The 22,355-nt window shown below is 67.3% G+C and overlaps 3 protein-coding genes across 3 annotated transcripts; all 3 read right to left on the reverse strand.

The window, feature by feature from the left end:
- Window positions 1-1,214: 1,214 nt before the first annotated feature.
- On the reverse strand, window positions 1,215-3,585 carry FUT7 (fucosyltransferase 7). The gene is made up of 3 exons (XM_090276051.1): window positions 3,473-3,585; window positions 2,942-3,083; window positions 1,215-2,851 (listed from the first exon to the last, which is right to left on the reverse strand). The coding sequence occupies exons 2-3, from the start codon at window positions 2,945-2,947 to the stop codon at window positions 1,835-1,837; spliced, it is 1,023 nt and encodes a 340-aa protein (XP_090132177.1). The 5' UTR covers window positions 2,948-3,083; window positions 3,473-3,585; the 3' UTR covers window positions 1,215-1,834.
- A 3,748-nt stretch (window positions 3,586-7,333) lies between these two features.
- NPDC1 (neural proliferation, differentiation and control 1) lies at window positions 7,334-12,687 on the reverse strand. Its single transcript, XM_090275027.1, has 9 exons — window positions 12,515-12,687; window positions 9,798-9,950; window positions 8,608-8,742; window positions 8,346-8,519; window positions 8,203-8,269; window positions 8,038-8,122; window positions 7,876-7,955; window positions 7,626-7,722; window positions 7,334-7,510 (listed from the first exon to the last, which is right to left on the reverse strand). The coding sequence occupies exons 1-9, from the start codon at window positions 12,624-12,626 to the stop codon at window positions 7,427-7,429; spliced, it is 987 nt and encodes a 328-aa protein (XP_090131153.1). The 5' UTR covers window positions 12,627-12,687; the 3' UTR covers window positions 7,334-7,426.
- Window positions 12,688-14,315: 1,628 nt separating this feature from the next.
- Window positions 14,316-20,252, reverse strand: ENTPD2 (ectonucleoside triphosphate diphosphohydrolase 2). The gene is made up of 9 exons (XM_090275028.1): window positions 20,107-20,252; window positions 18,619-18,736; window positions 17,889-18,039; window positions 17,544-17,703; window positions 17,224-17,451; window positions 16,289-16,543; window positions 16,089-16,208; window positions 15,031-15,165; window positions 14,316-14,921 (listed from the first exon to the last, which is right to left on the reverse strand). The coding sequence occupies exons 1-9, from the start codon at window positions 20,221-20,223 to the stop codon at window positions 14,718-14,720; spliced, it is 1,488 nt and encodes a 495-aa protein (XP_090131154.1). The 5' UTR covers window positions 20,224-20,252; the 3' UTR covers window positions 14,316-14,717.
- Window positions 20,253-22,355: the final 2,103 nt, after the last annotated feature.

A 22,355-nucleotide genomic window follows, 5' to 3' on the forward strand; every position in this document is an offset into this window, starting at 1 on the left:
TGGGCCCGGCTGGGCTCTGCCGGGAGCTAGGGAAGGGACCTGCTGGCCCCAGAACCGCGCTGTGCAGCCGCGCAGGCAGGGTGTCGGGGCGGCGGAGGCTGCCCCCTCTGTGAGCGGCTCACTCTTCTCCCCACATCCGGGGCGAGCCTGGCCTCCGCCGCGCCCGAGGGCCGAGTGCGTTCCGCAGAGGTGGTTTGGTACCCGCTGGAGGGCAGCTCCGTGCGGCTGCACTTTTGGGAGGTGCGGTCTGAGCTGGCGGGAAGGTTGCAGGGTCGATTCCCGAGGTGGCCAGCAGAGGGCAGGCGGGCCCTGCGCCACGGGAGGCCCGGTGGGTGGCTCTGACGCCTCCTCCCCAGCCTCAGTTTCCTCACTTGTGAGTGGGAGCTGTGGGCTCTGTGATGGCCAGTGTCTGGGGTGCAGATAGAGGTCGCCGCCTAAACTGAATGGCAGACCTTGGGGGCTGCAGCTCCCCAGCCCTCCCAGCTCCTTTGAGGTGGGAGGATGGGCAGCTGGGGCAGGTGGGCAGGCACAATGCCCCACCCACCCCACCCTGCAGCTGAGGACACTTCCTTCTCCCTGGTCAGCACGTGGCGCTAGGTCAGGGCAGGAAGTCTCTGGCAGGCCTTACCCACCAGCCACTGCCAAGGGGGAGGGCAGCTTCCTGCCCCGGCCCACTGCCCACCTCCACATAGGGCAGGGACAAGTCCTGCTGGGACCCCTGTCAGCACCCCCAGAGTCTCACCACCGGCATCTTCTCACTCAGCCGCTGGCCACAAGGGCTCCTTTGGCTGCAACAGCGTCCTTGGGGCCCCTTACTGCCACGCTGCCACCAGACGCCTGACAGAGGGGACCCCACATCCCAGAGCAGATCCAGCCTGAGAATGAAATCCCAGGACCTTACAGGTGGGACAACTTTGACCCCCCCCCCAGTGGGTTCCCCACTTCACCCTTTGCTGTCCAACCACTTGGTCTTCGGGGGGTCCAGGAAGGCTCTCTGATTCAGGTCCACTTAGCGGGGCGCTGAAGGAACAGTGGGGAGTGGGCAGAGCTGCACAAGGGAGGGCATCCCAGGCAGAGGGAGTACAGAGGCCTCGAGGTAGAGCAGGCAGGTCCCTGGAGGCGTCAAGGAGACCTGTGTGACCGGCCAGGGTGGCAGACATGTGCAGCAGATACATGGGGTCCTGTGCCTGCCAGACTTGACACATGCCATCCTCGTCCTTTGTCTCTTTATTGATCGATGGCCCCTCCCCAAGTGGACTGCAGGCTGCAGAAATCCCAGAACCGCCCGGCTCACTCACACCTTGTGCTGCCGCACAGTGCTGCGCTTGGGCTCCACTTGGTCTGCAAAGTGGGTGCTGTGGCCGGCAGAGTGGGCCGGGGACTGTGGGTACAGAGGAGACTTGAGGGCAGGTTTTGCCCCAACAAACCACAGGGTGGCATGTTCCCAGCCCCAAGAACCCTGCCTCCAGCATGTCTCAGACCCACATCCCCACATCAAGGTACAGCTTTGACCTGCCCAAGATTTAATCAAGGTGGGGAAGGATATCCTGAGCAGCCTCTGTCCTCTGGGCAACCTCAAGAACATGCACCCCCATAAATTCCCTTGTTGTTCTCCTCTCTGGCCCAAATGTCTGCTCCAAAGCCCACCAGCCTCCTCCTCCAGGCAGCCTGCCCAGACTGACCCTCTCTTCCCTCATCCTTGTACCCCAGCCTCTGACTCCAGTCTGCACGCTAGTCTTGTGGTTGCTTGTGGAGGCGGACGCCCAGTGGTGTGATCTGAAAGCCAAGCGGTCCACTCACACTGCCCACTCCCAGCCATCCTCCCCGCAGGGGCTCAGGCCTGGAACCAGCCCTGGAGGTCCTGGTACACCTGGTCCCGGGGCAGGTGGGGGTAGCGGGTGCAGATAGCACAGAAGCGCTGTCGCCAGTCATCGAACAGCCGCACATGCAGCCGGTCCCGCCAGGAGAAGTAGCGCCGGTAGTGGCTGTCATTCATGCCCACGAGGAAGGCAGCCAGCTCGCGGGCCGAGCTGAAGTCGTCCACATGCACAAAGGCGTCCGGCGGTGCAAAGGCCTCATACGTGGCCCTTGGTGGCCCCAGCACCACAGGCACCGCCCCCGCCCCCAGCGCATTGCGCCAGAACTTCTCGGTGATGTAGTCCGTGTGCTGCGAGTTCTCAAAGGCCAGATAGAAGAGGTAGCGGGCCACGGTGGGCAGCAGGCAGGTGGTACACAGCGGCCGCCGGCTGGCTCGGCCAAACACGTCCACCGGCAAGTGTGGCGCCAGCTGCCGGTACAGCTGCACGCGCCGCTGCCGTGCCTGGAAGTTGCTGACCACCCAGGCGGCCACCCCGCTCTTGGCCGGCAGTGGGGGCACGGGCCCCTGGCGGGGCTCCAGGCGGCCATAGGGCACAAAGATGTCTGAGTCACGCCGGTAGCTCAGCACCCAGTTGAAGACGCCCCGGAGGCGGCTGAGGCCATGCGTGTGGCTGGGAGACTCCATGGAGGCCCACACCCAGGGCTGCCCGGGTGGCCGCTCAGCCAGGGGCAGGCGGGCCCGCCTCGTCTGCAGCTCCCGGTGGTGGAAGACCACGGCGTCCGCGCTGCTCAGCAGGCTGCGATTGGTGCTCAGGCAGCAGTGTGCCACGCCGTAGCTGCTGCAGGTGTTGCTGGGTAGCTCCGGGGGCCGGTGGGCAAAGGGCCAGTGCCAGATCAGGATGGTGAGTGTGCGCTGGGGGGCCGGCACGGCCCCAGGGGCCCACCGGAGTAGCCACAGGATCCAGAGCGCCGTGAGCAGGGCTGCCCCAGGCCAGGCCCCCCAAGGCCCAAAGTTTCTGGGCAGAGCCACACCCTACGGGGGACACAGGAAGAGAGGCTGTCTCCCCGAGCTCACTCATGCCCCTGTTTCCCAGCGGGGCCTCCCTCAAGACCAGACACTCACCGGCATTATTCATCTGCAGCTCCCAGAATCAGTCACCCAAGAAACCCGAGGTTCTCAAATCTCGGCAGCCACCAGGCAGAGGCGCCCTGAAATCACAGCTGCGCGCTGCACTGGGCCCCACCTGGAAGTGAGCTCCTTTCATCTGCCCAGGATGAAGGAAACCAGGGTACCTTCCCACCCCTGCCCCGCCCCGCCCCGCTCCGCCCTGAAGGTGACCTTTGACAGGAACCGCCACCCTGGCCCTGCCTCCCCTCCTGTCCTCTGGCTGCTGGTGGGAAGTGGTTACAGGAGGGGTGCCAGCTGGACCCGATCCCATGCCCCCCACTGCTGCTGGCCTCTGGGCCAGCACAGAAGGCTGGGGGAGGGGGAGGCCATCCTGGGTGCAAGTGACCCCACCCTTGAAGGACCCAGCCACGGCGCAGCGCCCAGGCCTGGGGCCCCTGGGGAAGGCAGGCATGCTTCCCTTGGAGGCCGCACGAGCCCCTGCCAGCGCCGCCCCCTGGGGTGGTGTCACCCACTTCCCCTGCTCACCACCTGCTGGCTCTGCCGTGGGCTCCGGGCCCCTCGCACTGCTGGCCTGCTGTGCTCAGCTCTTCGACAGGAGGCTGAGGTTTCTCCCGCTGCTTCTTGTTGCCCCCCCACTCCCCCCACTGCATCCCCTACCCACCTCTGCCCTTCTAGGGCACCTGGTGCCAGAACCCAGATTCCCAGAGAGGGGGTCTGCCCTGGGGTCCTGGGGTCCTAGGAGTGTCTGCCCACACGAGGCCCTGGCACACGCCTGTGGTGGGCCTGGCCCCGCGGGGCTACAGGGCCTCTCGTCCCGCCCTAGGGCGCAGATCCACAGAAGCTCAGGGTCCTGGACGGTCTGAGAAGGGCCGCTGACGGCCGGACTGCGGCGGGAGGACTTCCCTCCAGGCCCCCAGCTCAGGATGGGGGTGGGGGCAGGGAGGGGGCTTTCCAGGCTGGAAAGGGAAGGAGTCCTTGTGTCCCTGGCATGGGGGACAGGGGGCCGGCGCCTTGTTCAGGAAAGGGAAGGCTAGAGTCTAGGGCCCCCTCCTCCCCCCACTCCAGCCAGCCTGGGTCGCAGTCTGAGGTCCAGTTCCTTCCCCTTTTACTCGGGTACCTGTGAGCTAGAGATATGGCCGGCCCGTGCAGTGACATGTCCCCGAGCCCCACCTGCACCCCATTCTCAGCCAGGCTGGTGCCCGCTAGCTTGGTTCACCCCAGCCAGACCCTTATCTGGTCCTGGATGTGGCAGGCAGGTCTGGGCCCTCCTGCTCTGTGTCCTGGAGGCCTCAGGCCAGGGGGGTGCTGGGGGCTGTGGCCAGATGTTCTGAACAGAAGGCTAACCAGAGGCTGTGCCCGGGGCCTCCCCCGCCCCTCCCCCGCCCCTCCCCCATCCAGTCCACTCTTCACCCCCACCCCCCGCCATCAGGGTGGAACCGGGAGCTGGTAACAGACCCGTGGGGGATGCAGGCAAGCCCAGAAGGGGCAGTTTAGTCCCTCAGAGCCCCCCTCCCCCCCCAGAACCTTGGAGCTGTGGCGAGGCCTTTCGCAACGTGGAAGGAGGGGAGGGCGGGCTGCGGGACCGTTGGAAACCATCTGGCAGATCTGAGGGGCGGTTGCCTCGCCCAGGCCTGGCACCCTGCTGGCGGCAGCAGGACCTGAACAGAGAGGACAGCTGTCACCAACCCCTGCCCTTCCAGTCGCCCTAGTGTTCAGGGAGATGACCACAGTGGCACTGGGCCTGTGAGCCCGCCGGGCACCCCTTCCCGGGCAAGGGATCCCGGAGGAGTCACGCCCTGCACAGGGCCTTGCGTCAGCCCACCGCTCCGCCCTGCGGTGGCGGGCACCTACCGGTGGCAGGGCACAGGAAGGAGCGGGTCCCACTGCGGCCTGTCAGTGCTCTGGCGGCGTCCCAGCGCTGCCCTTCCTGTGCGCGTGGCCGGGCGCGCCCGGACCCTCGCCACAGCCCCACCACACCCCAGCCTGCTCCCTTCCTGGGGGATTCAAAAGAGCCTGCCACCCCCACTGTGGCGCTGCTGCTTCCCCCTCGCAGCCTGCCCCTCGGTTTCCTGCCATGGGGCCCCCGGCGTGGGAACCCGCTGGCTGGGCAGTGGGGGCTCCTAGCTTTGGTCCAGAAATGGGTCAGAATGAGAGGCTCTCAGAGGAAAGAGGAGGGGAGGGCGCGTGAGTCACGGGGAAGCTGAAGGCCCCATCCAGCCCGCTCCGCCCCAGGCCTTGTGACTCACTGGGACGCAGACGGGTACCTGTACCCAGCTCCAGCCTCCAGCCCATGAGCACCTCAGAGTCGGGAGCACACCCCACTCTGCAGCTGAGCCGCCGGCCTGCTGCCAGGCCAGCCTCCCAGCGGGCACCAGCTGGAGCCGAAGCCAGGGGCTGTGCCCAGACACGGTCACTGCCCCTTGCAGACAATAAGCCACGCAGCCCCGACCAAGGGGTGCCTCAGGGAGAGAGAGGGCCGGAGCCTCGAGGCCCACCAGCCGCTGCACGGGCTGGCCTGAGCAGGGCAGAGTGGAGACAAACCACGGCCCCCTGGTGGCCGACTTCCAGAGCCACCTGGCTCCAGGGAGTGGAGGCGGCAGAGGGAGCCAGAGAGCAAGTTTTCTCCCTGGGAGGGTGGGGCAGGGTGTCGTTCAGGGTACCCCTTAGGGAAGGTGGGTGCATGGAGGCTGGCAGGTGGCCTGGGGCGCAGCCAAGGGGGCAACACTGGGGCAGTGCGGGAAACCCGTGTCAGCCGGCAGCAGCTGGGGGTCCTTCTGCCCTGAGTGGGAGCGCCAGGGCCCAGGGTGCCCTGCAGGCGGCAGCCCCGCCTCTCCTACGCCCTCCCCCTCCCACCCAGGCTGGAGCACAGCAAGTCCTTGTCCAGGAGGAGCTCCAGCATCTGCCGGGGGTTCCGCCGGAGACCTAGGCGCTGGGTACCTGGCGTGGGCACGCCCCTTCTGTTCCCCACTGAGACCCAAAACTCCACTCCTCTGCTGCACACTCCGGGCAGGAGCCACGTTTGCAGCCTGGGTCTCAGAGTCCGGACCTGCCCAGGATTGGGGTCTCCAGAGGCCCTGTGGTGCCAGGGCCTCTCCGAGCCCTAAACCCCAGCCCGCCCCGGGGCCCGTGGAAGAGAGTTGTAGCAGTTTAGACAGAAACGGGCTGGCTCTGTCCGGCCAAGCCTGGGGCCAGCGGGAGCCCCGGAAGCCCAGTGGGCAGCGGGGTGCTGAGCCGCTCAGGGCACCCGGGCTGAGGGAAGCCTCGCCTCCCGGAGGACCGCAGCCCTGCCTGCACGTCCCTGGCCCAGGCCCGCCAGCTCTCCGGAACTGCAGCTGCCATGGCAAGGGGCCCTGAGGAGTGGGCAGCAGGGTCACTGGGGGTGGGCTGGCGACTCCCAAGGAGGGAGAAGAGACGGGGCACAGCATGTGGCCGCTCTCTGCCCAGGTCAAGGGAGCAGGAGGCAGGAAAGGCGAGGGCCGGGACCCCAGGGACAGAGCCCAGAGCTCTGGAGGAGCCTCCCGGCCCTGAGTCTGCAGCGTCCAGCCAGCAAGAGACGGGCCTGGCCCGGACCCTGCTGGCACCAGGCTGCCTTTGCTGGTGAACCCCTAACCTCTGCACCCCCGTTTTCTTTGTAGCTGTTCCCCTAATGGCACGTGTGAAATGACAGTGGGCATGGAGTCCTTATCACCCTGCCCCCATACCACACGGTCCCCAGCCCCTGGCACCGGCCCCCTGCCATGCCCCACCACCTAGGCTGCAGGCACCCAGGGGCCAGTGTGGTGCTCGTGATGAAGCTGCACTCAAGGCCTGTGTCCTGTTCCTCCTGCCTTCTGGCCATGGGGGTGACCCGCAGGAGTGGAGGCGCTGGGTGCCCACTGCCAGGTGTCTGTGGGCACCTGCTACCCAGCCCTTTTCATCCTGCGTGGGACAGGCTCTTCCAGGGAGTGGCACTGAGTCCGGGTGGGTCTGGCCCTGCACCGCACACCCGCCCATTTGGGGCGGAAGTGTTGGGGGGTGAGGCCTGGCAGCAGAGGAGGGTAGGGGGTGGTCCTCTGTGTCTGAGGAAAACAAAAGCCTCCCCTCCCCAGCAGGGCACAGGGGTACCCCCTCTCTCTGCAGTGGGGTTAGAAGCCTCAGGCCCCCTCTCTAGGGTCCACCCACCACGGCCCCAAAGGTGGGGCCGGGTCTCCAGCACACAGACCCGGCTTGAGATGTACTTCAATTGGCTTGTCTCCAGCACCCCCATCCATGCCTGGCCTGTAGGGCCCTCCCCACCCTGCTTTGGGGGTGCGGACTCCAGAGGACAGGTGCAGGGGAAACAGAAGGTGCCCTGCCCCCCAGGGGTTTCCGGCTGGCACCCCAGCCCAGCCACAAGAAGGCCAGATGTCAGAACGCGGTTTCTTTATTGGGAAACGCAGGTCCTTGGCCCCCCACCCAGGGACTGGTTGGTATTCGAGAGAGTGAGCGTCGTTCTTCCGGTCACTGCGGCGGGGGCGGGCGCGGCAGCGGCGCGGACAGCGAGGAGTGGTCGAACAGCGGGTTCCGCACCTCCATCTCGCCGGTCTGCAGAGACAGGTGTTAGGCGGGTCCAGGGCGAGCGCGGGCAGCCAGCGGCCCGGCCCGGGAAGGCCCCCAGGAGCCGGCAGGCCCCGTGCCCACCCCACCCCCACACACTCACCGGGGCCAGGCCTGGGCACTCGTACACGGTGAAGTCTCCATCTTCGTTCTCCTCGTCCGAGGAGGCTGAGTCCGGCTCCTTGCGGGGCTCCTCGTGCCTGGTGGGGGTGGGATGGCCGGGTCCTCCCACACCCTCCGGGTGCCAGGGGCCCAGATTGCAAGTGGGTGCTCAGCCCCCTCAGCCGTGCAGGGGTGGGGGTGTGGGGTGTGGGGCGGGTTCTGGGCGGGGTCGCCTCCGGTGGGCATCTCACCGTTCCAGGCACCGCATCTGCTGCCTCTGGTGCTGGTAGTGGTACACCTCCGCGCTGTGCGCCAGCCGCTGGTCCCCCGGCTGCAGGGCGCAGGAGGGAGGGTCAAGCCATGGGGGGGGGCAGGGCGAGAGCCAGGGAGGCGGGTGGGGCGGGAACACGCACCGAGATCCTGGGTGCTGGCGGGGAGCCGGGCGCCTGGGGGGCCGCGTAGTCGGCCTTCTGGGTCAGGCGGATGTCTCGCTGCAGCCTGCGGGAGCCAAGTGGAGACTGAGACCCGCACGGTGGCCGCCAGACGCCCCCCGCCCGGCCCGCCCGGCCCCCGCTCACCTGCACCAGCAGAGAGCAGCCACCACGAGGGCCGCGGCGCCGGCCACGGAGCCCGCCAGGACCAGCGCTGCGGGGCGACGGGGAGGGCGCGGTGAGGGCGGCCTTCCTGGCGGGGCCCTGCCGCCCGCCCGGCCCGGACCTACCGAGGGCAAAGCTGTCCCCGTGCCCGCCCCGGGGCTCCAGGGGAGACATGTGCACAGGCCCAGGAGACACAGGAGATCCCAAGGAGGTGCGGCTGGTGGGTGCAGGGGCTCCCCGAGTGGAGGGGAGGCCCAGGCCGGGGCCCGGGCCTGCGTCGGAGAGCCCCAGGGTGGCTGCTGCAGAGAGAAGGCAAGTTACCATAGCAGGACCGGCTGGGCAGGGAGGCAGGGCCGGCAGGGCGGGGGGATGGGGCAAGGGTCTCACCAGCCTCCAGGAGCCGATGGGGCGCCTCAGGCTGCGGCAGGGCCGTGAGCTTCCAGCGCCCTGCCTCCTGCCGCGCTAGCTCCTGGGCGAGGAAGTCAATGTCCTCTTCCACTCGGGGCTGGGGTGGGCCCTCCTCTGGGGACAATGAGGGGCCATCAGGTGGATAGGCCCCACGGCCCCACCCTGGCAACACCAGCTGCAGGTGGCCTCCAGGGGCGGGGGACCCACCCTGGTGCCAGTCCCCAGGCCTAGCCTCCTCACTCCTCCCAGGCTCTGGTGGCCTGAGGACCAGGCACCAGCCCGCAGCCCCAGCCATCCTGTGTTGCCACGGTGACAACTGAGGAGGAGCTGTGTGAGCAGCAGCATTCCCAGGAAAAGGGGGGGGCGGGCACGGGGTGGAGGTGCCAGGGGAGTGTGCATAGGCCAGAGGGGCTGGGGTGCCTCTTACCCCACCCATTACCAACAAAGTAGGGGGGCCAGCACTGGGACGAAACACTGCACCCCCTGACCTCCTACACCAAGAAGGGCAGTGACTCCCTGAGGAGTGGGGAGAGGCCCCACTCCGTCTCCCCCACCTCCACCCAGAGGGGTGGCAGCTCTCCGGGTGGCGCTGGTCGCTGGGCCCCCCTTCTCCCTGTGGTAGGCTCTGCAGGGCAGACAGAGGCTGTAGGCAGACACCCACAGAGCCCCCCCCAGCCCCCCCAAGCAGAGGGCCGCCTCCAGAGTGTGCCTGCCCACCTCAGCCACACCCCTCCCTCTCACCGCCCGAAACCCCTCCTGCGGGCCAGACTCAGGCATCCTGTCACCCCTAAACTCACTCAGCCTCTGGTGACCCTCCCCACCCTGGGCACGGGTGGGTGAGGGGGCGCCCCAGTGCGCATGGAGTGGAGTGAGCAACAGCAACAGGGGGGAGGGGGCGTGTGAGGGGCTTGGGGAGACCTCGTGGGGACCCAGGTGCGGGGAGCCCTGATGCTGCCTCTCCCAGAAGCCCCTGGTATTTCACAGCAGACATCCTGCCTCACCCCGTCACCAGGCTCTGGCCCACGGCCGCCTGGAAAGGACCACCAGGCCACATGGAAGGTGACAGGAGAGTTGCCAGCATCCCACAGAGCTCAGGGAACCCGGGAGCCGAGGCTGGGGGCAGCGTGTCAGGGTGGGGGAGGGAGGGAGGGCAGCCTGCTCTCCAGTACCTGGGGGCCGGTGCAGCTGCACCCTGGGCACGCAGAGGCCGTGCCCATCCTCCTGGAAGGGCTTGAGGCAGGGGCCACAGACGTGAGCCCCCGGGGGGCACCGTGCCCGCCTCTGCAGGGCACAGTCCAGGCTCCCAGGACAGGCGGCTGCATCTGGGAAGGAAGCAGAGGCAGAGGTCATGGCCCTGCACAGACCAGTGCCGTCCCAGGCACCCCTCCCCCACGCCGCAGAGCTGGCCAGGCCTGGCTCCAGCCATTGTTCTGGGCAGGCCCTTCCTCCCAGCCACCAGGGATCAGGCCCGGAAGACAAACAGCCCTAAGGCTTATCGGAACTCCCCGTCCCACCCACTCTCCAGGGCCCACTTTCCAGGCTGAGCCGGCCCTCACTGCCCTGTCGGCACCGAGCTCCCTGAGTGGGGCTGAGCAGCCCTCCGTGTGCGGCCCCTGGTCACAGGGCGCCCCGGAGCAAGCCTATCCAGGCAGGGAGCCCCAAAGGGTGGGGCCCAGCTCCCTGTTTGCCTCTGGGACAGGGAAGGGCGCCGGCCATCCCCCCTCTCCCTGCACCGCAGGCCTGCCATCCTGAACCCCGGCCTGCTGCCCTACGGTCCTGGAGAGCAGGGTCAGAAGGCATGACAGAGCAGGTGCCCGGCCTGGACGACAGTCACTCCCCTCCCATCCAGCCTCTGGCTTGTCCCCAGGGCATAGGGGCCGCGGGGGGTCGGGAACGCCTGGCATTGAGTTGGCCAGTCTCACTTGCTTTTGACACAGGGAGTAACTGGGACCTTGGCCAGGCCCAGCTCCTGGTTTGGGACCCAGACCCTTGTCCTAGACACACAGCAAGGGACCTATCCGGATGCTGGAGGAAGGGGGGCTGGGGTCTCCTCTGCCTCAGTTCCCCCTTTGGTGCAGACGGTGAGTTGCCTCAAAACTGAGAAATGTCCTCAGCCCTGGGACACTGGCCCCAATCACTGAACAGCAGAGCCAGGGGGATGCCCACCAAGACTGGCAATCCTGCTGGGGGAGGCCAGCGTAGGGGTGTCTCTGGAGGAGGGTCACTGAGGTGCAGGGTGACTCGGGGGATCAGGGAATGCCCAGCTCTGTCCTCCTGCAGACCCTGACAGGTCTGGCTTGGTCTCTGTGGTAACCAGACATTTGCAGCACCTGGCTGGTGGCACCCCCCCAGGAAGTTCCAGCGGTCCCTACCCCGCACGCTGGGTCAGCAGCAACAAAATCGGAGAGCTGGGCCAGGGGTCTGGGCAAGTTAAACATTAAGCCTGAGCCACCAGGTCTGCCTGGGCCACACCCACCGGCCGGGCACCTGGGGAGCCGGGCACACCCTGCCCCTGGTGCTGAGACCCAGCATGCACCAGGTCAGGGGCAGGGGCCGGTTTTCAGGGGCCTCCACTCCCAGCCCCCCAGCCCAGCAGGATGTGGTTGCTACCTGTTGAGTTCCAGAAAAGTGACCACTCCAGCCTCAGGGGGCAGGAGGAGGTTCCGGGAACAATGGCAGCTGGAGAGTGGCTGGCACCCCGCCCCACACCTGGGTGAGCACAGTGACAAAGAGCAGCTGGCATGGCAGCTGCCCACCTGGGGGCTCAGCACAGGGCCACAGCCCGTCCGCTCAGGGGGCCGCAGGCGGAGGCCCCGGAGCCCGGCTCTCAGCAGGCAGCCCGTGCCATCCCTGGCCAGCCGGACTCTGGCCCTCAGGCCCCTCTCCCGGTCGTGCCAGCCTCCCACCTAGGGGTGCTGTGCCCAGGAGGAAGCCTGTCCTGCTCTGGCCTCGAGGCCACACACACAGAACCACATGGCCCAGCTCAGCAGGCCAGCGTGCCCATTGCTTAGCGTCTCGGTGCCTCAGTTTCCTCATCTGCAAAACGGGCTAACAACAGCACCTCCTTGTGGGGCTGCCAGGAAAACTGAGTGGATGTGTCAGCACAGTGTCCCAGCTCAGTCCCCTGGGCTCCAGGCCCCTGAAGACCTTCACCACCTGGAACCCCAGTGCTCATCTGGGAGGCAGGGAGGGTCCTCAGGACCCAGGGCTCGCCAGTCTCTGGGGGAGTCTACCCTGGAGGTGCCCCTCAGCCCCTAGCACAGAAGACAGAATGGCGCGCTCCTCCCATGCAGAGAGTGACGGTGAAAGCGTGGGGCCAGGGGCTGCTCCTATCCCCGCTGAAGGCAGAAAACGACCCTGCGCCTGGGACTAGCTGTCAAACACCCTAGAAACCTTCAGACCCCAACCATGGCAGCAAAGCAAGGAACATGTCCAACGCCGCCCGAGGCATGGGGACCGGCAGATCAGACTGGTACCCTGACGCTGGCCCAGACACGGGTAGCAAGGCACCCAGGGCCGGCCGGCACCGCAGGGCACCACAGACACGCACACAGGAGGGGCTGCCCGCGGCAGGCCCACGCACAGAGCCCCCCCCGCCGACACACACACAGACAGGCTCACGGACTCAGAGACAAAGGCAAGAAGCGTGTGAACCTGGGGCTCGCCACCAGGAACCCGGGAGAAGCCCCAACCAGGGGAGCCCCGGCCCGTTTCCCCCATCCCGCGCGAGGCGGGGCCTGCGCGCTGTCAGCGGCCTGGCCTGCGGGGCCTGCGGGGCCTGCGGGGCCTGCGGGCCCGGGCAAGGGCGGCGCCGCGCGGCACGACCCCCACCCGGCGCACCCGGCCCCGGGGCGCCCAGCGACCTGCGCCCAGCGCTGTCGCTCACCCGGGCGGCCGGCGGCGGCGCCGCGCAGGGCGGTGCCGAGGACGAAGCCGGAGAGCAGTAGCCGCAGCAGCCGCAGGTGCCGCGGGGAGGGCGGAGGGACGGGCGTCGCCATCCTTCAGCGCCGCCGCCGGGGCAGCATGGCACCGCGCGGCCCGGGGCTGGGCGCAGGCTCCGGGCGCCGCGTCGGCGGAGGAGGAAGAGGAGGCGGAGGCCGAGGAGGAGGAGGAGGAGGAGGAGGAGGAGGAGGAGGAGGAGGAGGCGGAGGAGGAGGACAAGAGGCGGTGGCAGCGGCGTTGACGCTGCGGCAAAGGATCAGGGATGCGGACGCAGCGAGTCAGCGCGCGGGAGGGCGCCTGCGCGCTGCACCTGCGGGGGCGGGACCGCGCCGCCAGCCCGCGCCCTCCCCCTCTCCAGCCCGGGCCGATCCCGCTGTTCTCTGGGGCTCAGGGCGCCTGAACCTCTGCAGCCGAGGACCTTCTCTGTTCTCCACAGACCCAGCTAGGGACTGGCCTAGGGTGGGCTTCCCCGGATACGCTTCTCCCGCTGGCCACCCCACCCCCACCCGCTGGCGCAGCGTCGGGAACACGGGGACCCACCAAGCGCGCACAGGGCGGACAGGCGCTCAGGAACGCACAGCTGCGCCCCAGAGCAGCGCCGGGCACTCGGAAACACGGCTAAAAGCAAACACGCACACGGCAGAGGCCGGTGTTGGTGGCCAGCAGGGTTGGAACGGGGCGGCCGCTCTCAAGGGAAGCCACCAGGGGGCAAGAGCGGCCTGGAGCTGTTGATGCGAGTCAGCTGGGAGCTGTCCACGGTCCCCAGGTGGCAGCCTTTAGGTCCCCGGGGCCTCAGGACAACAAAGCTGCTAGGAAGCACCCGCCTACACTCCGCTTGCTGCCTCCCGAGGGCACACGCACCCCGTCCCGCCTGGAAACCTCCCTGTGGCTCAAGCCACGGAAGGAACAAGGACGAGCCCCGCAACCCGGTGCTCCCCCACGCCCCAGGACTTTGCCTTGAACTCAGAAGGTGGGGCGGCTACCCTCAGGTTTGCGAACTGGCTCCCACACCGGCAGGAGCGGCGGGGAGTGAAACAAGGACGCCGCCCTCCCACACAGGGTCCTGGCTCACTCCCCAGAAAGGTCGCGGCCGGCGGGAGCCGCAGCCAAGACCACGCCTTCCCGCGGCTGCCCTCGCGGAGAAAACGATGCTTAGCGGAGGCGCTGCGGGAGTCGCAGGTGCGCGCTGGCTGACGTCTCTGGGGCGTCGGAAAGCACCCAGGCAGGAGGTGAGCGGCCTCCCCGTGCGCCGGCGAAGCTCGGCTCTAGAGGCGGCCCTTCCCGCGGTTCCTCCCTCCCAGAGATGGAGCCCAACGTCCCCCCACCCCCGGCCCCCATCTCAGCTCCCCGCACACCACCTCCGGTTGAAGGCTTGCCCCTCCCCCAGTTTCTCTGAGCACTGACTGGACCCTGGGCACCTGGATTGCGCGCGAGCTACCCTTTCTGCACCTCTGCTCCACCCATCCCCACCCCAGGCCCCCTTAGGCAAGGGCCCAGCCTCCGGCCTGGCCAGATCACTGATGCAGTCTGGAGGCGCTGCGGGGGTTCTGCTGGCCACGGAAGGCTCAGGGACTCTCCTGCCAGCCAGCCAGCGACGGAGGAGCGGGGGACCATGGCCAGCACCGCCCCAGGTCTGGACCAGAGAGGAAGCAGCTGGAGCCGAGGTCCGCCCCGAGAACCGGGCGTTGGCCCGCCTGGCCTGCGCAGCCTGCGGAGGGAGGGCCGGCAAGGCGTCGCTCCACTGCTCTAGGACAAAGTTTTTATTACAAAATGTTACAAGTAGGCCCTGGGTTGCCCCCAGTCTATGGGCTCTGACCCTCGAGCGGGGGTGTGTCTCTGAGGGCCCTGATGATCAGAATGAAACGGCCACTTCCTGGAGACCCGCCCTGTAGTAACAGGCTGGGGATATGGGGGTCTGCCTCGCCCAGCCTCTGTCGGAGCAGGAGCACGAGGCCTTGAGCGGGAGACGAGACTGCACGCGCTGAAGGGGCCGGTTCGGTTCCCTTCGCCGCCGGCTCGGTCCCCCGGGGGAGTGGGCACTAGAGTTCCCGACTCCGTTTCCAGGCCGCATTAGAGGCAGAGGTGTTGGGGGCGGTGGGGTGAGGGGTGGGGGAACATGGGGCTGGCGCCGCTGCGCCCAGCCAGTCCTAGATAGCGCTAGGCGACTTGGCGGAACGCGCCTGGCGCCCCAGCAGGACCAGGGCGGCCAGGAGCAAGGCAGCGAAGAGCAGGAGAAGGACGACCCAGGAGTTGAAGTCGGTGCCCTTGCGCAGCCCCGGTGGGTCGGCGGGGATCAGGTTGGTCAGGTTCAGCATGTAGCCGAGCGCCCAGCCGACCGTGGTGTCCCCTGCCTGCGGGTGAGTGGCGCGGCCTCAGCCTCGATGCAGCCCAAGGGCCCCGCCCCGCCCGCCAGGCCCCGCCCCTCCACCGCAGAGGCCCCGCCTTCCCGCCAGCTCCCACCTTCTTCTGGAAGGTCACTCCGCTGAAGGCGCGCTCGTCAAAGCCGTAGCCCCTGCTCAGCAGCTGCTGCACGAACATGGCTCCGGCGCAGTAGTTGGGCAGGTGTGGTCCCTCCCCCGGCGCCCGAGCCTGCAGCTGGGACGCAGGTGAGGCCGTGTTAGGCCCCCAGCTACCAGGAGATCCTGCCCCAGCAGCTGGTGGCCAGCCCTGTGCTGTACCCCACCCCCCACACACGCACAAGCACATGCACACGGGCAGTGCCGGGTAGGAAGGCGGAGGTGGAGGGAGGCTGAGGAGGCCGCCACCAGGCAGGCTGTCCCTTGAGGAGGGAAAGTGTGGCTTCAGGATGGCTGGAAGCACCTGTGCTTGGGAGGTGGACTAGAAGGGACAGTAAGGACGGCCACCCAGGGAGCAGAGGGCCACTGCAACCTCAGCATGTGGTCAGGGGAACAGAAGCTTCAGGCTTGAGCCCCAGCCCAGCCCCTGGGCCTGCCTCTTGCCCCCCGACTTCTCACCCCTCCCCATGGTCTCCCCAGTCTGTCTGCCACGAGATACAGAGAGGACAGGGGTCTCCACCACCACCCGGCCGCAGACACTCAAGCCCCTGGTGGGCACCCTACGCTTCACAGGCCCCAACCCTCAGTGAGCCATTACCTGGCGCCTGTGTCGTGCTCGTGGCCGGAGCCAGAATCCTGGGAGCTGCCTTCAATCCCTCACTCCCCTGAGCTAGCTACACCTGCGAAGTCTCTCCTGAGCCTACTCCGGCACCCTCCGCTCCACCTGCCCGGTCCCCCGCCCCAGGGCCACACAGGCTTTGTGCTGGCCATTCCTGCTGCCCCCCAGGTCTCGATTCTAGGGCAAAGCCGGTCCCAGCCGGCTTCCAGCCTCGCTGCAGCAGCCCGGCCGCTTTCCAAGTCCAGCTCCCTGCACCTCCTCCCCAGCACTGGGCCCTCTGAGAGGCTGAGGCCCCTGTACTTTTCCAGCAAATGAACGCCTGGGACGCTGAGCAGCGGGCGGAGCCCTCCCCTGGGCCCTGGAGGAGGCGGGGCAGGCCTCACCTCGCTCCACGTCTGGTTGCAGACGGTGACCACGGCGGCCTCCAGCTGCTGCAGGGTGGCCACAGGCAGCCCCATCGCCGTCCTCAGGAAGTCCACGGTGTAGAAGAAAGCAGAGAAAGCCTGCGAGGGGGGTGCGGTCACACGGAGCCCAGACCCTGGCATGACAAGTGTTGGCCCCCAGTCCTGGCCCCTGGACTCACAATAAAGCCCCCGGCCACAGGGGGCTGGAAGACACCGTTGAAGGAGCATCGAGAGAAGGGGCAGGACGAGAAGTTGAAGAGCCCCGAGACCAGGCCACGGCAGAGGGCAGGGTTGCTGGTCCCCGACAGGCTGACGCTGCCACTGCCGTTGAAGGTCCGGGGCGGCTGGGCTGCAGTGCACGGTGGCCTGTACACATCCTGGAGCCGCACACGCTTGGAGTAGCCCCGAGGCCAGCAGGGGTGGAAGCTGTGGGTCTGGGGCAATGATGAGGGTGTGCATTGCACCACGTCCACTTCAAGCACGCCCACCAGAAGACCCCCCAGAGGACCAGCCTGATAATCCCCACCAGTTGCACTTGATGACATCACTTCTGTGCTCAGGAGCAATCCCTGGCTCCCCCTTGCTGCCGGACAAAAACCAAACCCCTGGGCCAGGCCCTCCAGGCCCTCTAAGACCTGGCCCTTGCCCTCCTCCCCTCCCCACCCCTGGCACTCAGCAGGCCCACCTGCAGCCACCGAGCCTTTGCCCACACTGGGTCCCTCCCCACCTGTCCTTCCAGTGGATTGAAGCCCACAGGTTCCTGCTGCCTGGAGAAGCCGGCTGCTGTCCAGGCTCTACTGTGTGCCCTTGGCCCCTCCTCTTCCTGCCCCCTCCCTCCAGCATGGCACAGTGGTGTGGGTGGTCCGGCAGAGGCGGATTTAATGGTGGGGGCACCGAGCGCGAGCCCTGGGCCCCGACTTCTGAAGGGCCCCGCAAGTTTACAACTTGTACGAAATTAAAATTGCACATATGAAACCAAACTTGGTGTCATTAGAAAAAAGTGTAAAGTTGGGGCTTCGCGGGGCCCTTCAGAAGTGGGGGCCCAGGGCCTGCGCCAGGTGTGCCCGGTGCGCCCGCCATTAAATCCGCCTCTGGGTCTGGGGGTGGGGGGTACCTGGAGCGCACTGGCCAGCAGCCTCTGCAGGACCTGGTCACGGCCGTAGCAGAGGAAGCTATGGGTATAGACGCGGTACTGCTGGCCATAGAGCCGCAGCTGGACCTCGTTAGCCGGATCCTCAGCTGGCCTGGCCGTCTCAAAGGTGATCTGTGTGGAGGCGCCTCCCAGGTCCATGGCCCCCAGTGTCCCCTTCCTTGGCCGGAACCACCGGCCTGCCCAGCCGTACTGTGAGGAGGGGAGTTTGGGGTCAGCCAGTGGGTGGGTGCCCACGGTGGGCACCCCCCCACCCGGCTCACTGGGCTGGCCAGCAGTCCCACCTTGATGAAGTTCTCCAGAAGGTAGTTGGCAGTCACCCAGCCAAACACCCCCTCATCCTGACCAGAGAGGATGCGGGCACCACGGAAGTCAAAGGGGTACTGAGTCAGCGTCTGCGTCACAGCAGCGAGCACCTTGGCCGAGGCCTCCGGGCTGGTCAGACTGTGATGCAGGGAGGTATCTGAGAGGCGTACTTCCTGGGGCCGGGGCCCTGCTGCTGGGGCGTCTGCCCAGGCAGCCAGGACAGTGCCAGCCGACGGCTGCCGCCAAGGGCATGTGGGCCCACCCTGCGCTGAGGCTGCGGAGGGGACCCAGGACCGGGGCGGTCAGGGCACGGGCACACTCACTTGAGCAGGCGCATGCCAGCCGTGGCTCCCAGGTAGAGCGGCGTACCCACGTGTCTCTGCTTGGGCACATCCCGGAGCGCCTGGTCCAGGCATTCGATGAGACTCTGGCCAGCCCCAGGGGGGTTATCTGCATAGCTGGAGATGCCCCCACCTAGAGGGAGGCAGTGTGACAGGCCGGGGCCAGATGGTCAGCCCCTGGGGGGCCATGGGCCAGCAAGGCTGGGGGGCTTAGGCTCCCAAACCAGGTGGCGGCTGAAGCACACCTTCCCAGCGTAAGCCTTCAGAGATGTTCACAAAGGGGCCCGCCCACATGCCACCCAGAGTCTCTGAGGCTGCCGCCTGAGCAGAGGGTGTGTGCACAGGTGTCAGGACAAAGCACTAGGCATTGTCACTATGCCTGGCCTCCTGGGGGCCTGCCAGGGGGTGCTCACCAGCTCCCCAGAGCCCCCTTTGCTCCATCTGGGATGTAGAGACCAGTCTTGGGCCAGGCAAGGCTCAGACCTTCTGACTGCTCCCTGGGACTTCCTCTCAAGAATGGAAGTGCCTGCAGCTCCCAGTAGGCTCGGTGCCCACCCTCTCCTGTGAGGGCTCCCGCAGCTCCTGCCTGGAGCAGCCCACCCAGCAGTAAGCAGAGGGCCTGCCTCCAGAGGCTGAGGTCAGACAGAACCCCGAAGCCCTATAGCAACCGAGTGTCCAGGCCAGGGTGCACCCAGAGCTCGGGGGACCTCACCGTGCACGTCACAGGAGCTGTGCTGGCCGACGATGCCGGTGTCATTCTCCTTGTCCGCAGGCCACTTGTAGATAAACATAGACGTGTGGGAAGAGCCAGCGTCCAGGACGATGCCGTACTGAGGGTAGGGGTGGGGGGTCAGCCTCGGGGGTCAGGGAGGGGCCTGAAGGCCATGCCCTTTGCCCCCACCCCACTTTCTGCTTTACCCCACCCTGTGTCGAGGCTGGAAGTTCTAAGGCTCAGAGAAGGCCAGAGATAGTCACAGTGACCTGTACAGACTGGACAGGGGAGAATGGGGCCTGGAGCCTCTTCCCCTCTGAGGACAGGAGCTGTCCTGGCGAGGACAAGCTGAGGAGCTACGTCAGGGTCAGAGGGTCCCAGGACCACCTCTGGAATCTTTTCCTAAGGACACGAGGTCCCTAGGCCTCGCGAGAGAAGCTGCTGCAGGGAGAACCCTCTGGGGTCACCTCTTCCTTCCTCCCCACCCCCCACCCTCCAACATCAGCCCAACCTGCAGCTGTGGAAGTCAGGGCCCCAGGGAGGAGGCTGGGAGAGGCTCGCCTCCGCGCTGACCCTGCCTGAGGATGCCCATCCGGGCCTACAAGCCAGGGCCCATGAGAACTGGGCCTGCAGGACTGAGGGGCGATGCTGGCAGGCCTCCCAGGCAGGTGGGTGACACAAGCACCCAGCTGGCATCTCCCACTTCCCAGAACCTGCCCCCAAGGCCTGGATTCCAGCGGGTAGAGGTGGACTGGGGAACACACCCTCCTGACTGGGGAAGGGGGGACGCTCCAGGCATCGCCCCGCAGGGAACTCCCACCAGCATCAGCAGACCATCCCATCCACACGCCCCAGCTCCACCCGGTGGGGCCCTTGGCTACAGAGCACCCACCCCTGCCATGGCCCACCCTGGGCCTCTGGGACTTGCCTTCACACACACACACACACACACACACACACACACACACACACACACACAGGCCAAGCCCTCCCCCACCCCCACAAGTCCAAAAAGGGGTTAAGGGAGCCAAATGGACTCCTGGAGGCTGGGCCTGGCCTAACTCACCCCAGCCTGTTTAGTACCTGCCCTGTCGGACCCCCTCCTCACTGCTGGCCCCCCTCAAGGGCAGCTGCCCCACTGTCAGCACCACCCGGGAGGTGAGGAGGGTTCCCTGGGCCCCAGGGGCCTTCTCATTCCGTCTAGGCTGAACCCCAAACCCACGCACCCCTGTGGGCCGCCCAGGTCCAGCCAGGGCCTGGGGCGCATCCGGGGAGCAGAGACAGCTCCTCAGCCGCGCCCAGGACAAGCTCCGCGGAGCCTCGGCGAGCCGGGAGGACTTTGGCCTCCAGCACCGCGTCTCCCCGGAAGCGCCGCCGCGGTCCCGCGGACCCAGGCCGGGAGAGGAGCACATGGGGCCGGGACTCCACCCCGCCGGCCGGCCGGCGGGGAGCGGAGCGCGCCGGGTGCTCGCGTGCCCTAGCATGCACCTTGAAGGCGGGCGGCTCCCGGACATCGCGGGTAGGGACGCACAGCAGTAGGAGGCCGGAGAGGCCCGCGGCAGCCAGCAGCAACGGCGGCAGCAGCGACAGCGCCTTCCCGGCCATGGGCGGGTGCGCGCGGACGGACCAGGCGCTGACTGCTGGGCGGCGGGAGACCGAGGTCCCCGGGCCGCGCCGCGATGTACGCGCCCGGGGCGGGGCGGAGACCCGCAACAGCCGCGGATGGCCACGCCCACCGGCGGGTTGACACGCCCACCGCCCTCCCTGGGCGCGCTCCCGCAAGCGCAGGTGAGAGACGCAGCGGTGAGTCACCCTGCCTTCCCAGACCTGGTCGCAGCCCCTGTACCCTGAGGTTATTGCCTGCCCTCCTTCCTGTCCACTTACCCCTCACCCAGAAGACTCCTATCCTCTGACCTGCGCACTGACCAGGTCGACCAGGGCGCGCCGACCAGGGTCTGTGCCTGTGGACACTGGTGTTTCCAGCGGCGCAGGACCTAGAGAACCCCCCATCCCTGTGGATTTGGGCAAGAGGCTTGGCATGGGGGTGGGCTGGGCTGGCTCCCCGGCAGGCTGGGTCCCTGCCATACCTTCCCTGTATGACAGGGCCAGCTGGCCTGCAGTGCAGACCCATCCCTGAGCTGCATGGCCCAGCACTTTACCGATCAGATTCCAGGGACCCTGAGCTGACCCACACTGGGTTTGCCCTGGAGGTGCTGGGAGCTCAAAGCTGAGCAGCCAAGCAGCATGCAGCCAGAACTATGTCTCACGGGTCCCAGTACCAAGGTGACAGGTGAGGACACAGGTAGAGAGGTGCAGGATGGCCAGACACTCCAAGCCCAGAAACAGGTGACCTGGCTCAGGGCCTAGGCTATCCCTGTTGCCTCCTTTGCTTCGGGGTTGTTGGTAGGGTCCAGAAGCCTGAACAGAGGAGCCAGCACCTTCCCACGGAGGGAACAGGAGGAGGGTCCTCTGCATTGGAGGGAGGCCTTGTCCTGGAGATGAGGGGGAGGGAGGGTCCCCAGCCAGGCTTGACAGCACGCATATCCCTGGACGCTGGCTAGGGTGGCCAACAAACAGCTCAGCTGGCCCCAGAACCAGCTCTGCCCTCCCACCCCACAAAACGTCCAGCCTCTGTGCTTTGACACCCCCCCCCCAAATGCTCTGGGTGCCAGCTTGGCCAAGCATCACCCCTTTATCTGGCCAGCGGCCACCCCCACTTCGTGCACCCGGTAGGATGGGAACTGCAGCACCAAGAATCTAACGAAACAGCAGCAGGAAAGGCGATGTGGCAAGACCACTGGAGTGCCAGCAACAGGGGTGGGGAGGTGGGGGTCAGAAGCGCTGCATTAGATGGGGGCATGGGTGGACAGCACCCCAGTCATTGGAACCGCGGGGACAATTGCGCTGGGATCACTGCCTGGGCTGAGGGGCTGGTGTCACAGGCCCAGCAAAGGAGCCTTTCTTTCCGTTTAGGACCTTAGGACCCCGCTGGGAAGGTTGGGAACCCCCAGAGTTGGCTCAGCCTCCTCAAAGCCCCGCCAGGCTGGGCCGCAGCAGAGAGTCTCTGGGTGGGGCCCGCAAAGGGCTCCAGGCCCCGGTTTCCCAGCAGCACTCTTGCCCCCTCCCGCGGGGTCCTTTCTTCCACCCTCAAAGGCCCAGGGGCGGGAGAGGCTTGCACCCGGGCCTGAAAAGAAGAGACAAAGGCGGCCCAGAGCAGCCCGGCATCCCATAAAAGGGCATGAGCCGCAGGCGGGCTACAGGCCTGGCCCCCAGAACCCCCACCTCTCCCCACCGGCCCCAAGCAGGGCTCCCTGTTGTCCTGAGCTGCCCTCGGGTGGAGCCCCGCCGGCCCGAGAGGATGGGTTTGGACCTGCCATTGGGGGAGCCGGTCGTGGCGCAGGGCCCAGAGGAGCCCGGGAAGAGAAGGGAAGGAGGCAGGGAGCAGCCGGGACGGGGCGGAGGCCGGGAACCAGCGCAGAAACGCCCGTTCTTGGCGCGGAGATGTCCTTCGGGAGCTAGGGCCCTGGAAGGGGGCTGGGGGTGGAGGACTCAGCCGGGGCGGGGCTCCAGATGTGTCGCCGGCGGCCTTGGCCCTGGGCCGGGCAAGATTGCGTGGTAGTGGGAGGGCCCTCGGGGGAGGGTCCCTGGAGCCCCCCACCCGCAGGAGCCAGACCTCACACGCAGGGTGGGGGCATTCCAGTCCCTCTCCCCATCGGAAGCCGCCATGTCTGCTGGCT

This window comes from Furipterus horrens, unplaced genomic scaffold (genome assembly GCF_987537825.1).
Source record: "Furipterus horrens unplaced genomic scaffold, mFurHor1.1.pri manual_scaffold_4, whole genome shotgun sequence".
NCBI lineage: Eukaryota > Metazoa > Chordata > Mammalia > Chiroptera > Furipteridae > Furipterus > Furipterus horrens.